Source organism: Vombatus ursinus, unplaced genomic scaffold (assembly GCF_900497805.2).
Source record: "Vombatus ursinus unplaced genomic scaffold, bare-nosed wombat genome assembly UNPS02014789.1, whole genome shotgun sequence".
Classification (NCBI taxonomy): Eukaryota; Metazoa; Chordata; class Mammalia; order Diprotodontia; family Vombatidae; genus Vombatus; species Vombatus ursinus.
The window spans coordinates 5851347-5866627 of NW_020954567.1; the positions used below are offsets into that span (position 1 = coordinate 5851347).

General features: G+C 41.6%; 1 protein-coding gene across 1 annotated transcript in view; it reads left to right on the forward strand.

Annotated features, from left to right (window-relative positions):
- Positions 1–15281, forward strand: part of MAEL (maelstrom spermatogenic transposon silencer) — a 34802-nt gene that overhangs the window by 15450 nt on the left and 4071 nt on the right. The window contains exons 6-9 of the mRNA XM_027868312.1: positions 3146–3270; positions 4099–4153; positions 4261–4402; positions 11171–11233. Coding sequence (XP_027724113.1) covers positions 3146–3270; positions 4099–4153; positions 4261–4402; positions 11171–11233 — 385 coding nt within the window. The remainder of the gene's footprint in view (positions 1–3145; positions 3271–4098; positions 4154–4260; positions 4403–11170; positions 11234–15281) is intronic.

Consider the following 15281-nt stretch of genomic DNA (forward strand, 5'->3'; position numbering starts at 1 on the left):
ATGACAAAAAGCCTTTGTGGCTGTCACGAAAAAGTCATGCAAGACTAACCTTTTTTCTCCCTACTTAACCAAGAGTGATATGCTGGTAGATCAAATGGCACAAGTTTACCTAGATTTATCTAAGCATTTGCCAAATCTTCATGTACTTCTTCGTGCTATTCTTGTGTCAAATGACCAGACCACCTGCTCCCCATCCCTGAGAGTTTTAATGGTTCACTGTCTTCTTGGTAGGAAGGCTCAAGTAGAGTGCCCCAGGGATCTGTGCGCTGATCAGAGTTTTTAATGTTTCAAGGATAAAGGCATGTAGATAGCTTAGCAAAGTGGTAGATAGTGAGTAACTAACACTTTGGATAGCAGATGAGGATCCAAAAAAGATTTTAGCAGGCTGGACTATCAGGACAAATCTAATAAGATGAAATTTAACAGCATAAATGTTTTACAGCTATTTTGGCCTTTACACAGCTTTTTGGCCCATCAGCCAAAATTGTCTTCCTAAGACATGAGACCAGCCATTTAAATTGTTATTCGGTCGTTTTTCAGTCATGTCCAGCTCTTCATGACCCCACTTGGGTTTCCTTGGCTAAGATACTGCTGGAGTGGCTTAACGTTTCCATCTCCAGCTTATTTTACAAATGAGGGAACTGAGGCAAATGGGGTAAGTGACTTGCCCAGGATCACACAGATAATAAATGCTGATTTGAACCCAGGAAGATGAATCTTCCTGCCTCCAGGCCGAGCACTGTATCACCTTGCCACATAGTTGCCCAGCCATTTAAATATTCTGCTCAAAAGCTTTCAGTGACTTCCTTTTGCTAGAATAAACTACAAAGTACTTACCTTGGCATTTAAGGCCTTTCACAGTCAAGCTCCAGTCTACATTTCTCCCCTTTGTGTATGGACTCTCAACTGAATTATTTTCAGATCCCTAACTTGACATTCCATCCACTACCTCTGAATTTTCACCGGGCCTCATCTCTCTTGACTAGAATGAACTCTCTCCTCTTTACTTCCTTTCTGAATTCTTCTGAGGATTAGCTCATGTGTGACCATCTCCATAAGACCTCCTCTGATCTGCTCAGTTGTTAGTGTACTCTCCTGCCTCAAATTACATTGTATTTCTTGATTTCTGAATGTTATATTCCTCCCATAGGATGTAAGTTCCTTGAGGGCAGGGACTTTTTATTATTCTGATTTCATATTAATACCTAACCTAGTGCCTTGTACATAACATGCCCTGAGTAAATATTGTGTCTAATTGAATTATTTTAATTTTGTTTTGATTCTGAGAGTCTTGGTGGGGGGAGAGAAACTAAGATACTGTTTAAATTTTAGTACCTTGTAGCTTTAGCTAATTAAAGAACATATCGGACTAAACTCAGGAAGTACTTTTGCCCCCTGGTTGAGATAAATCTTTGCTGTCTAGAACACTTAACGAGGAAAACAATTTTAAGTAAAGCATGTATGTTACCAAACTAAATGACTTTAGTTCTCTAAAGCAGTGGTGTCAGATTCGAACAGAAACTGGAACCATGTCAGCCTCTTATTGAAAGAGAAAACCACAAATTAACATTATGTTGTATTTTTATTTATTTTGTTAAACAAAAATTACGTTTTTATTTGGGAAGTTTTGCTGGGGGGACCTCTAGTTTGACACGTCTGTTCTAAAGGACACCAAAGACAAGAAGATTAAATATTAGGTCTCCCTCATTCCCCTCCCACCTCATCTTTTGTGTGGAGAGGGTTTCCTGTGGCTTAAAACTTCAAGAAATCTTTTCTCAAGGAAGTTCTCCTTGGAAATTTACAAACTACAAAATATCTTGAAACTAGACATTCTAAAAGCAGGGGTTGGGGAACCTTCCGCCTCGAGGCCACATGTGGCCTTCTAGGTCCTCGGATGCAGCCTTTTCCTCAAGGCCAAAGGTTCTCACCCCTGTAAAGGTATAGGATAATAAAATGGGAGTATATTTAATTGCTTTTGTTGCTTTCAGTTTCTGATCTTGATATTAGGTTTGAAAAACTATAAAGAGATTTCTAGTAATTGACATTTTAAGTTCTCTGCTGACTAAATACTGACATTTTCAAGTTGTAAAATTTTATAGTATGTTGAACAGGAGGAAATAGTATAATAATGTAGGTAAAATAATCAAGGATATAGAAGGGCTTCACCATGAGAAGATGACTGCTAAGAGAATAATGGTATCTACTCTAGTAGCAGTAGAATTAGGGAGTGTACATCTCAAAGCATGAAACAAATCTGAGTGAGAACCACTTGGTAAAGTGGATAAACACATTCACTTGTTGCCTCTAAGAGGTACTATAGGCTAAAGGAGCATTTACATTTGTGGATGATTGATTGAGTTGTAATGTAGGAAAAGCAGGGACAGACATTTCAAACCTTTTCAGGTTCTTAACTGGGGTGAATCTTTGTGTCACTGTTGGAGAGCAAAAAAAATAGGCCAGGTGGATTGTGGATTTTACCAAAGGTGGGGATTTTCATTTAGAAGCACTTTCTTCCTTTGCTGAGCATTTGGTTTTTATAGATCCTTTATGAGTAAATCAAGTACTTATTCAGTGATTATTATTTACCCAGCCCGGTATAGATTGTTTGGAAACGGCAGAAATATGGTATGGTTTCTGCTACCAATGATAGTATAGTCCAGGGGGAGTGTCCTGGCATACATGAAACGAAGAAAAATTAAATGCTGAGCTCTGATCCTTAATATAATTATGTTCAGTAGGAGTTTAGAGAAAGGAAAGCTCCATGTGGGCTGAAACAGTCCACATATTGTCTGAGAGAGTGAGGATTTCTCAGAGGGCTTAAGTCATTAATCCAACTTTAGCGTGTATGGAGGTGGCTGCCATAATTGTTCCAAGATTGAAAGTGGGTAGGTATCCAGCTTTAGCAATGATTGTTTTTATAAATTGTCAAACAGAGATCATGGCAAGAGAGTATGTTTTCACTCTGGATTCTGGAGAACCTTTTTAATCATAATTACCTTCTTGTCCATATGACCTTTTATAAGAAGCAATGGTGATCATTAGCATCTTCAGCCTTATTGATGACACTTTTAGTACTTCTGTAATACTTTTCTCATTTAATTTTGACATGTTTTTCTTCTTTTTTTACCTATTCTTTTTCTGCCAGGTGATGCCAGTCACAAGATCCCTATTTCTAACTTTCACTCAGGAGATGACTATGCAACTGTGTTACAAAACCTTTATCGATTTATTTCTCCAAACCAAAGCAGCTGGCCACCTGTATACTGCAAGGTAACTTAGAAGCAGGTCTCTTAGCACCTGTAAGACAATTTGACTGTGTACTGTTGGTGTTTGTTAAATTGTATTCATTCCAAATTGTTTTCAGTAGAGCTAGGCATAAAGCCTTTTATTTGAAATTTCTGTAGTCTTTGGGGAAAGTCTTAGAGCTGTTTTATTTATCTTTACCTTCTGAGAGGTTACTCAATTCTGATTGGTTTTTGTAATATAATGATTAAGGCACCTTTAAGAGTCCTTGAGTATATGGTCATACTTCATAACATGATTAAGAAGGAATTTTATAGGCTAGACCAGGGGTGGGGAACCTGTAGCCTCGAGGCCACATGTAACCCTCTAGGTCCCCAAGTACGGCCCTTGGACTGAATCCAAACTTCACAGAACAAATCCCCTTAATAAAAGGATTTGTTCTGTGAAACACAGACTCAGTCAAAAGGCCACATTCCAGGACCTAGAAGGCCACATGTGGCCTTGAAGCCACAGGTTCTCTTCTCCTGGTCTGGATCCCAGCCTCCAAGTAAAACCATATTTCCACTGCACACATCTCGGAAGAAAAAGATATTATACCATTGGCCTTATGTCCTGATACCATTGTATTTTACCATTCCCTCATATTTGTACCTTGCTTTACTCAAGTTTTTTATGTCGTCTTTCGTCTAAGCTAAATCTCTCCTGTTGTAACAAGCTGCTTCTCTGTCCAGATAATTATTTGGATTGGAAAGAACCCTTCAGAATCGTTTTGTATTTGAGGGGAATGTGTTTATTTAAAAACCATAATTGGGGGACAGGGACAGGTGGGATAGAAAGTAATTTTTTTTTCTTCAGTCTGATGATAGGTACAGAGTTAACTGGTGCTTGAAGCATATGGCAAAGAAATTGGGTGAGGAAAAATAAAATTCTTACCAGTACACTTTTATGTTTCTATTCTCTCATGTATATTTTTGAAATACCTAAAAATCACTCTCTTCTTGCTTTTCCTGATGAAAGAAACCAGGCAAGAGCTAGAAATCCTTACCGTAGAGGACCTTGTGGTGGGAATCTACCAACAAAAGCTTCATAAAGAGCCGTCAAAGACCTGGGTACGGAGCCTCCTGGATGTGTCCATGTGGGATTACTCTAGCAACACAAGGTATTGCCAGTACAGTCTTCTGCTGCTTGGTTAGTTGAAACCACTGGATATAGCTATTCATATGTATCTTACGTAATATTTTAGAAGTTTCAGCACCTTATTATATTCAGTTGTCCCAGCTATACCAGAAACGAGCAGAGCCAGGATAAAGAAGCCATTTGTGATGAATTTGCCCTTTCTGTGTGAGGTCTGAAAAGTAAACTATCTGCATTTAAAAATTGCCCCAGCCTCCCTTCCCATCTCCAGTCTTACTGCCTACCAGAGGTTTTGAGTCTTTGCTGTAAAATGTACTACTTGACACATCAAAGCTATGTGCCATGAAGGCAAACATCTCACAACAAAGGTATTTCAAAGATATGCCCCAGTTTGGGGCACTCCTTTCCCTGGCTGTGTCCCAGCCAGTGCATACCCTTACCTCTGCCTATTCCTGTCATATTCCATTCACTCCTAAAATGGAGTAATGGAGTGGTCTTTGTGCTGGAGCAAGGAGTAAAAAGAGTAATGCTTCAGTCGTTGCTTAGAAGGGAAACTGGCATCCAGGCACTCCTGTCATGGGCTTGGGTGTGGAAGACTTGTCTTCCCTGTTAAGCACCATGGTAGAGACTTGAGTGTGGAACTGGCTCTCAGAGAAGATGAAGTTCATTTAGGAAGTACAACTATGTAGGACTTAGCATATCAGCAATTTTAGACAGTGCTCTTAGACTTGATAGATTCTGAGCAGGCCTATCAGTATTAGGCCTGTGTTTGCCCAAATGTTCTTTGCTTTTTATCTCTAGGAAAAGTAAGTAGAGTTGTTTATTAAAGTCGAGGTAGATGAGACCAGAAACATTGTCTTATCTATTTAAGTGACCTTGCAGTAAATAGCAATCGAGATATTTTAAAACAAAATAGTAATTTTTTTAACTGATTTTTCATTCTTATCACTGCTTTCTGCCAAGGTTGCTCTTGGGCTAAGTCACTTTATTGACAATTAAGCTTTTGATTGAGAGCCTGGAGTCTCTAGGATGAGCCCAAACTTTGGTTCTATATGAATTTCTCAGTAGAGGTTCCATGTGTTTGTCTGTCAGAGTAGCTAGCAATGGTGTGAGAGAATAAACTAGAGATGATGTCAAGAAATTGAGGGGTAGGGAAGAAGATACAGAGCTTAACCTCTGCCCTTCTTCATAATCACAGAACCGGAATTAGATGAGATCTCGGAACACAATCTGGACCTGAACAAAAATCCCCTCTTCTAGGTGCCTGAGTGTGTACACACCTTTTTCACAGTTAAAAATATTTTTAAAAGATAGGGTGATAAATAGATAAGACTCAAAAAATTAAAGAGAGAACTTTTAGGCTTGTGAAGACCTGAGTGTTGGTAGACTATGGGGAAGAGCTAATGAAAATGAGGAGATGGCAATTAGCCATAGCGAGTAGTAGATATCCTTGTCCTGTAACTGAAGGAAAGGAGACAGTGATGATACTGAGGCTTGAGAAATGGGGGGCTTGGGGCTGAGAAGTTTGGAGTAAAGGTTTCAGTCTTCTGCTCCATGTGGAAGGAAGGCAGTGGCATCTGATCTAAGTGGGTGGCCCATATTGTGTTCCCGTTACCTTCCTTTAGATTTATAGGCTGCAGATGGAGGGCTAATAAGGGATAAGAACACTTCAGAAGCAGCATGCACCTGAAGGGTTTTCCTTGGATGAGACTTCTCCTCCTTAGTTTGGCGTTCTGGTTGGCTTTTTGGTTAGACAGGTTTCTGTCAAGTGGAGACTGGACCAGATCGCTGATGACCCTCCTGCACTGGTCTTTGACGTGTCATAGAACATCCAAGACTTAACCTTTGCTTCATCCTCGAGGTTTTGTTTCTGGGAAGGTGGTACCCCTCTTCATCTTGCACTCCTTTTCCCATGTCTAATCAGTTGCCTAGTCCTACCACTTCGGCCTCTGTAGGCAGTCCCACCAGCTTCTGGGCGTTTCCCTGAGTCTGGTTTTGACTCCCTAATCTGTCCTATCCCTGTCTGCCAGGATATTCTTCCCGATGTAGATTCCTGATCATGTTGTTCTTCTACGCAAACAAATTTCAGTGACTCTCCATTGCCTAATGCCACTTCTCTAGAGTCCAACGCTCCCCCGTAGTTGGGCTCTGATCTGCTTTTCCAGCCTTCTCACACACAGAAACAACAATCCTTCCAAACTGGGCTACATGAACACATTTGCCTGATTCTACAGGCAGTACACTTTTATCTCCTCTCTCTCTACCTATTGAAATCCTATAGATCCTCTAAGGTCCAGCTTCAAGTGCCTTCCTCTGAAGCTTTCTCTGATTGCTCGTGCCAGAAGTAAGCTCTCCTTCATGAGACCTCAGCTCCTATACATACAATGTAATAGGCTGCAAATTGTGTTGATTTCTATACGTGTCCTTGGTGTCCTTAACCAAAGAATTCATCCCCAGATGGTCATGAGTCTCCAAACTTGGGGTGCTCCTCAAAAGCAGATGGAGACTGTTTCCAGGCCTGTACAAGCCTTTCCTTACAGTTGGACTTGGCCAGAGATCACGGTTAGCATCTACAGCTTCTGTGAGCTCCATACCATGATAATACGTCAGAGGATATGAAATAGAAGAGGATACGCAACAAAGAAAAATGAGGAGTGGTCCTTGGTCTGCATGGCCCCTCCCTGCTTCTGTGGGAGTAGTGTCAGAGCAACAAATGGGGTGCGAAGAGTGCTGAGAAGTGCCTCGATTTCAGACTATCAACATTAACAACTGTTGACACAGAGTATAAGAGCCTTGTCCACTGTCAGTGGGCAGAACCAAATCCTATCAACCTGACCTTTTTGCTATAAATTGAAACACAGAATCTGAATGGAAGGATGGTTCACTGGCTCTCTGGGAGACACAGGACTTCCTGAAACTGCTTTTGTCACACCCTCAGAAGCAAGAAGAGGCAATGTTTCTGGGGACTCTGGGTCATCTTATATTGTAGTATTCGTGTTAAATATTTGTAAAAAGTTTGCTGTGAAGATGATTCTAGCTTACTTGCCTATATCAGTTGCATATCATGAAGAGGTAGAAAAATTTTACAAGGAATTTGATTAGGAACTTCAAATTAAATTAGAATGTACTTTTATGATTTCAATGCAAAAATGGGAATATAGGAGCATAGCAAAAACATGTTGGAAAATGGGATATTCTATTTTTGGCCATGGTTAATGCAGGGATTTGTTTTTCATGACTATACATATTTTATATTCTTTCCTTCTCAATGGATGTGCAGGGAGAGGAGGAGAATAAAACAAAATACAATTGTTGAAGAAAAAAATGTTTAGCCTATCCACCTTGGAAAATCTCAGTAGATGAAAAATGCCAAATACTTAGTGATATTTAATTGGGTGGTCAACCTGAAGTGTCCATTAGTATGTATATCTTGAATAGACACTGCTACTGGACAGTGATCTGGGCCCGAGATTTAACGAGAGGAGAGCAAGGCTGTCTGGTTTGTATTTGGAAACTTGCATTGTGCTTTTAATGAGCCAAAGATTCTCCTTAAGACAACGACCCAGACGTTGCTATTCTTGGGAGACCGTATGGCTGCAGGTTCTAGAAGCCCACATTCTCTGAAGAAGCAAAGTGTCAGGTCACACAAAGGGTGGTAGAGACATGCACGGTAGGTGTGAGCAGGTTATAGCATGTCCTCAATAAGGAATTACACAAGAGAATCGGTATAATGAGGTCGTCAGCACGATCAGTGATTAGAGAAGGTTACCTAGTCACTGGTGAGAACACTGGATGACCAGTGCAATCCCTGTATACTCTATTGCTGTTCTTTGTCCTGACGGCCCCCGGAACCTGTGGGGCCCCTGTGAGGTTTTGCGAGGTGACGTTCACAACAGTTATATAGGATAAGAAGGCATGCAACCTGACCTGAACCCACACTGGTGACCACGCAAATCCATTGAAGCAAGTTCCCAGGAAGTGCGTGGCTTTCATCTGCCCTCTTGAACCAGAGGCTTCGTTAGGGAAAGGCCCATGTTTGGGGGGTCTTTTTCATCTTTGCATTCTCCTAACATACTGCCCTGCACAAAATGGCAATTAATAAATACTTAGTTTAAATTCAATCCAGTTTTTAATTTTGGAATTTGTAGTTGATAAACTGATTTTCATTATAATCAGTAAGTCTGTTTTCTAAAAGTGTTTTTAATTGACTTATATTGTGGAATTTCATGTTCCAAGTAAGAAATGAGAACAAGTTAGAGACACAGACAGCAGGGAGTCTGTGACTGACTTTTTGGCCCCTTCCCAACATCATAAAAGGACTTAACACTTTTAGGGAAGTTGTTGGAAACTAAGATTTGATTTTTAACCTAAGGATTCGTTTCAGGATAAAAAGGTAAGGGGGGAAATCTGTTTGGGAGGCATACCCTTTTTTCATAAAGTCTACATTTATCTAGGATTCAGTGCAACAAGCATTTAAGTGCTTACTATGTGTACACAAATGGTAGGGTTTGCCTTCAAAGGTCTTTAAGGTCTAATGGTGGCATTATGACATGTGTGTAAATAACACACACAAGATAGAAGATGCTAAATCCATAAGAAGTTAAGCAGTGTCAGGGAAAAATGGAGAGGTCATGGGAAAATTCCTTGGAGAGATGCTTAGGTCAGCTCTTGAGAAGGAGGATCTCTGGGAAGAGTTGCTGGGCAGGGGCGGCCTGTTCCCTTTCTACAGCCCCCTGGGGGAGGGCAGAGAGGCAGGGGAGACAGGAAAAATCAAGGGAGAGCTTGGAGTCCAGTTTGCCTGGAGTGGAGAACGTGGTATGAAATCAGGCTGGATAAGGACGTTACCGCTAGGCTGGAGAGGACCTTGGCATCTGGGTTTTTTAATTTTTTATTGCTCAGTATTCTCTCACTCCAGCATTATTCATTTCTGAGCTTACTTTAATAAGTCTCCTTTGGGATAGCACCTTGTTGAGTACACAGAAGAGATGGACTTTATGCCAAATCAACTCAACATCTATGGAAAGTATTTGTTTGACTTCTGAAAGTGGGACATTTCCTACTTTACTGAGGTTTACATACAGTTATTGGAGTGTTTTTGTTTGGTCTTTTTATCAGTTGTATCCAATTCTTTGTGACCACATTTGGGGTTTTCTTGGCAAAGATCTGGAGTAGTTTGCAATTTCCTTCTCCAGCTCATTTTCCAGATGAGGAAACTGAGGCAAATAGGGTTAAGTGATTTGCTCAGGATCACACAGCTAGTAAGTGTCTGAGGCTAGATTTGAACTCGGGTATTCCTTACTCCATGCCCAGCACACTGTGGCGCCACTTAGCTGCCCCTGTTGATGTATATTTTTGTATAAAATAGTCTTGAAGACACGTCATGTAGTGAAGGTAACAGCCGAGTTAGGCCAAAGCTTTTGCAGCTAGTTAGTAACTATACGGGTTAGTAATGGTGTATTTATTTGCGAAGGTAAGAGTTTCTTAATGCTCCTCCTCCTTGACCACTTGTTTTCTCCGCATTTTCCTAATATTACTCTCTCCTGGTTCTCTCCTATCTGTGGCATCTCTTCTAATTCTCCTTTATGGGACCATCACTTCTGCTAACCAGCAGGATCCTGCCAACTGCTCTGGGTCCTCTTCTCTTCTCCCTTTATACTAATTCTTTTGGTGATCCCATCAGTTCCTGTGGATTGAATTATCCCTATGTTGATGAGTTTCAGATCTACTTGTCCAGCCCTAACCCAATCTCTGCTGACTTCCAGTCTTATATCCAGCCTATCAACATCTCAGACTGGATATTCCATCAACATCATAAACTCAGCGTGTCCAAAATGGAAGTCATTATTTTTCCTCCAAACTCTCCCCTCTTCCTGATTTCCCTAATTTACTGGTGAGTGTACCAGCATCCCCCCAGTCCTCCAGCCTTGCAACCTAGCTATCCTCCTTGACTCCTCAATCTCTTTCACTCCATGTATCCAATCTGTTGCCAACGCCGCCTGTAGATTTTACCTTCATAACATCTCTCACATAATGTTCCCTTCTCTCCACTGATACTGCTACCACCTGCTGGTTGGTCTGCCTGCCACCAGGCTCTCTCCATTCTAGTCCACTGCCCTCTCAACTCTTCCTGAAGTACAGGGGACACAAAGGAAAACAGAAGACAGTTCTAGTTCTCAAGGAGCCTGCAGCCATTGGACAACACAATGTAGACAGCTATGTACAAATGAGCTACACACTGGCTACGCTGGAAATAACCAACAAAGAGAAGGCATTAAAACTAAGCAGCTGGCAAAGGCTTCCTGTAGACATAGGATTTTTAGGCAGGACCTGCAGAAAGCCAGAGGAACCAGGAGGCAGACAGACCATGTCACTCCTCTGCCCTGTAAACTACTGTGGCTCCCTAATCGCCTCTAGTGTTTATGGTAAGTACTTTTCCTTTATAGGACTCAGTGTGCTGATCTATAAAATGGAGAGATTGGTATAGATGGGTTCTACAGTTTGTCTTTAATATGGTTAAGTTATCCTTTTCAAGACAGAGTATGATGCTTTATTTTGTAGTATATGTAGTGTTCTCATAGCAACACAGATTTATGCATATATGTGCAGAAGGGGAGATAGTTTGGGTTATAAAATGTCATATTTTGTTAAAAATGCAAAGCCTCAACATTTTTATGTAGATAACATAACATTTCTTTTTCAGCTAGATCGATAGGAAGCATTGCTCATAGGTTGTGCATAAAAGAAATGCCGCTATCAGATAAGTAGACTTAAAACTTTTTTTTTCCATATACAGGTGCAAGTGGCACGAAAAAAACGATATTCTCTTTTGTGCTTTGGCTGTCTGCAAGAAGATTGCGTAAGTGCAGGGTCAGGGAGGGGCCGCCCTGGGTGCATCTTGTGTACTGAATTTTAGGGTCATTTCTCGGGCTGCCTCTTGCTAGCCTTCTAGGTGAGTTCTTCCAGCCTTCTCTTAACCCTTTGCTGACTGCCAGGGCTGCTTTTTGGTCCTGCTGTTCATTAGCTACTCTCACCTGCTTTTTTTCTCATCATTCCCTTGCCTGCCCCAAGCCCTGGCCTCCCTGCCAAATATATGGGAAAGCCTGCAGTTTGATAAAACTTGTTCACAGTGTAGAAGGAGAGAGGGGACACGATCTTGTGTTGTAGATGATTTTCTCCTTGGAAAGCTGTTTTAGGGATTTTTGAATTTTCAAGAAAAAATGTAGTTTCCTCTGAAGGTTCTTTCACAAATTTGTCCTCAGATTCTTTGCTCATTTTACATGCACAGGTCCCTTAGCAGATAGAAGTTATGCAGTGCTTTGGCTTTTTAAGGGTCATCTTGGCGAAGGGAAAGCGTCTTTCAGCTATTGGAGGGAAGTCAAAGACCTCATGTCAGCAGGCTATGGGAAATCAGCAGGGTGTGGTGGCTCTCATGAGCCACTTTCTTTTTGCAGAGTAATTGATGGTGCCTCTGGCTGTGGGCAGTGTCTGCCATCTTTGCCTTGCCCTGCCTTGTCTGCTGCACCGTTAGTGAATCATTGACTCAACAAAATTTATTGAATTTTGCTTCAAGTCCTAATGTTACGGTGTTACACTAACCTTTCATTCCTGGAAAAAAAATTTTTTAAGTTACCTGCCAGTCAGTTCAAACCCTAGCCTTACACATTACACTTTGAAACAGGTTTTCAGAACTCATTTGTGTAGCAAGTCACTCTGGGTAGATCTAGGGGTCACTTGTGCATTGCCATATACAATAAAATACCAGTATTACAGAAAACTTTAGACCTCTTCTTCGAGTTTACTCTAACTCAATCATACATGTATCAGGTGTTAATAGTTTGAGATATTTTCCACAGTAAATAATTCATATAGAGGAATACTACAGCATTTTAATATTCAGATTTCTTAATAAGATCCCTGCCTTCTGAAGTTGTTTTTTGATATTGGAAAATTAATGGATATTTACACTTAGTAAGAATATGCAGCTGGGTGTGATGGTACTTGCTTGCCATTTCTGCTGACAAGAAAGTTGAGGCTAGTGGAGTTCTAAGCCGCAGTGAGCGAAGCCAGTTACTGTCCACACTTGAGTCAGTACCAGTGCGATGAGCCCCCAGACAGGCTGACTAAAGGGGGCCAAAACAGCCCAGGGTAAAAATGAGGCAAGTCGGGGGTAGATTGGGCCCCTGAATGGCCCTAAGCGAGACTTTCCCCCAAAATGGACAGCTGTCACATCCTCTTCCTTTAATTGAGTCCGGCATAAAACCGACATTTCTTTATGATGATGTAAGAAGATGATTATAATATTTGAGTTGGAAAGTCATCTCAGACTACCCTAGTCCAGCTCCTGCCTGAGAGGGTCTCCTCTGTGTCATCCCAGCAAGTGTCTGTCCAACCTTTCTTGGAAGATCTCAGTGATGAGCCCCTGAAGGCAGCCTTAATCTATCAGGAATTTGTTATCTGTATATTAAGCTGAAATCTCTCTTTCTGATTTTAACCCACTGTTCCCTGCTTTTTGTTCTCTGAGACTAAGAAAAATTAGCCTAATTCCTTTTCAACGTAATGACCCTTTCCGTATTTGAAGGCTGCTATCCTATCCCTCCTCAGTCCTCCCTCATTTCTCCTTGCCTTGCTCTCCGCTGAAGACCGCTCATACTTCACTGAAACAATTGAGGCCTCTGCTACCTTCCTCATGTCACATTCTTCAGAGAGTTTTCCTGCTTTCACCCCATCTCTCATTAAGAAGTGGCCCTTCTCCTTGCCAGGCAAACCCTTCTATGTGCACCCTTGGTCTCATCTCCACCATTTTCTCCAAAAGATTGCCCCTTTTATCTTCCCCCCTTTCTCTAGTGTTCAGTGTCTCCCAGTCTGTTGGCTCCTTCCCTGCTGCCTACAGACACAGCCCTGCTAGCTATCATTCTTGGTTAAACTACTTTTTTTTTTCTTTGCTTTTTTGGTAAGGCAGTCAGGGTTAAGTGACTTGCCCAGGGTCACACAGCTAGTAAGTGTCTCGTGTCTAAGGCCAGATTTGAGCTCAGGTCCTCCTGACTCCAGTGCTGGAGCTCCATCCACCACGCCACCTAGCTGCCCCTGGTTAAACTTGAGAAAACCACCTGTAATTGGTGCTTCTGCTTCCTTTCCTCTTACTCTTAACTTTTCTGAAGTCTAACTTCCAACCTCATTCAACTGAAATTGTCCTCTCTCAAGGCAAGGTAGCAGTGCTCTCTCATAGCCTTTTCTCAGTCCTTATTCCTCACCTCTCTTCAGCCTTTGACACTCTCAATCACTTTCTCCTGGATAGCCTCTCCTCTAGGTTTCTATGTTGCAGGTCTTTCCTGTGTTTCTTTTCTGCCTATGGGACTTCTCCTTTTCAGTCCCCACCAAGGCCCTGTCCTGGACCCTCCTCTTCTGTACCATCTCACTTAGCAATCTTATCAGCTGCCATGGAGTCAGTTGACATCAATACACGGGAGATTCCCGGATTGACCCTGCCTGCTCTCAGCTCTCTTAGCTCTAGTGTCACATGACCAGCTACCTTTCGGACATCTTGAATTAGATGCATCTCAAATGCAATATGCCTGAAGCAGAATTTGTCCCATTCTCCCCAGGTCATCCTCTCGTCCCAGTTTTACTGTGACTTTGGAGGTGCTGCCTATAAACCGGGGTTTACCGCCTTAGTGTCAACCTCCCCTCCTCACTCACATCCCACCTCTGATCCATTATGCCTTCCTGTACCCATCTTCCTGCTGTCTCCCACCCATGCCCCCTTCTCTCTGATCATAGCTGCCATTCTGGTGTGGACCCCCATCACCTGAACTGTTGCAGGAACCTTCTGCTTAGTCTTCCTCTACTCAGCTGCTAAAGTGACTTCCTAAGGCACAGGTCTGACCACATCACACTCCTGCTCAGTGCACTCCTTTGACTCCTCTTTGCCTCCAAGATAAACTATGAAACGTGCACTGACGTATAAAGCCTTTCGCTGCCTGCCTTCTTTACCATTCCAGTCTTCTTATACTTTGCCACCTGCAGTCCGCAGTTAAGCCACGCTGGCCTATGTGCTGATCTTTACATGTGACATCGACTGACCCTTGTCCCTGGAATGTTCCGAAACATTCCATTAGCTCTCTGTGTAGCTTATGTGTACAGTTACTTGCATCTTGTCTTCCCCACTACACTGTGAGCTCCTTGGGTTCAAAAACATAATAAGCTGTTAATAAATGCTTGTTGATTGTCTGCCATGCCTTTCCTGAGCCTTTTTTTGTAGGCTTAATTCCCTACTTCTTTTAGCTAGTCCTTAGGGTCATTATCTTATTCTTCTTTAGACGTATTCCAACTTGTCTCTTTCCTGATGAATATTGTGAGTGATTTTGCTACTGTGTTTTTTGCATCCCTCTAATATCCCAATCTAGTAACTCCAAAAAGTGAAACCAGATTGGTCTGGCATGACTAGAAACCCCTTGAAGAACTCCTTTGCTTCCTTTGGAAAGTGATGGTTATGAAATAGATCATAGGGTCATGGATTTAGAGTTAGATTAGACTTCTAGAGAGGCTAGATGAGGATTTGGAGTTCAAGGCGAGCTAGTCCAACCTGATGAGGAAACTAAGGTCCGTGGAGGCTAAAGAGCCACAGTTATATGCAAATGGATTGCACCTATACCCAGTTTTTTTCAAATATCATATTTTAGTATATATAGTCTATAAGATTTCCAGGAATTTAAATTAATCTGATTTGTTTATAGTTTGGAAGAATCCATCCACTTTTATTTTTAATCAGAGCCATTCCATAACACCTCTTCTGTTTTGTATGCATTTCCAGAATTATAGGCAATAGTTTATCAAATATATCTACCAGTTGTTTTTTTTTCCCCCAGCATCCTGAGTTTAAGTAGGTTTGATACTTGGACTCACCA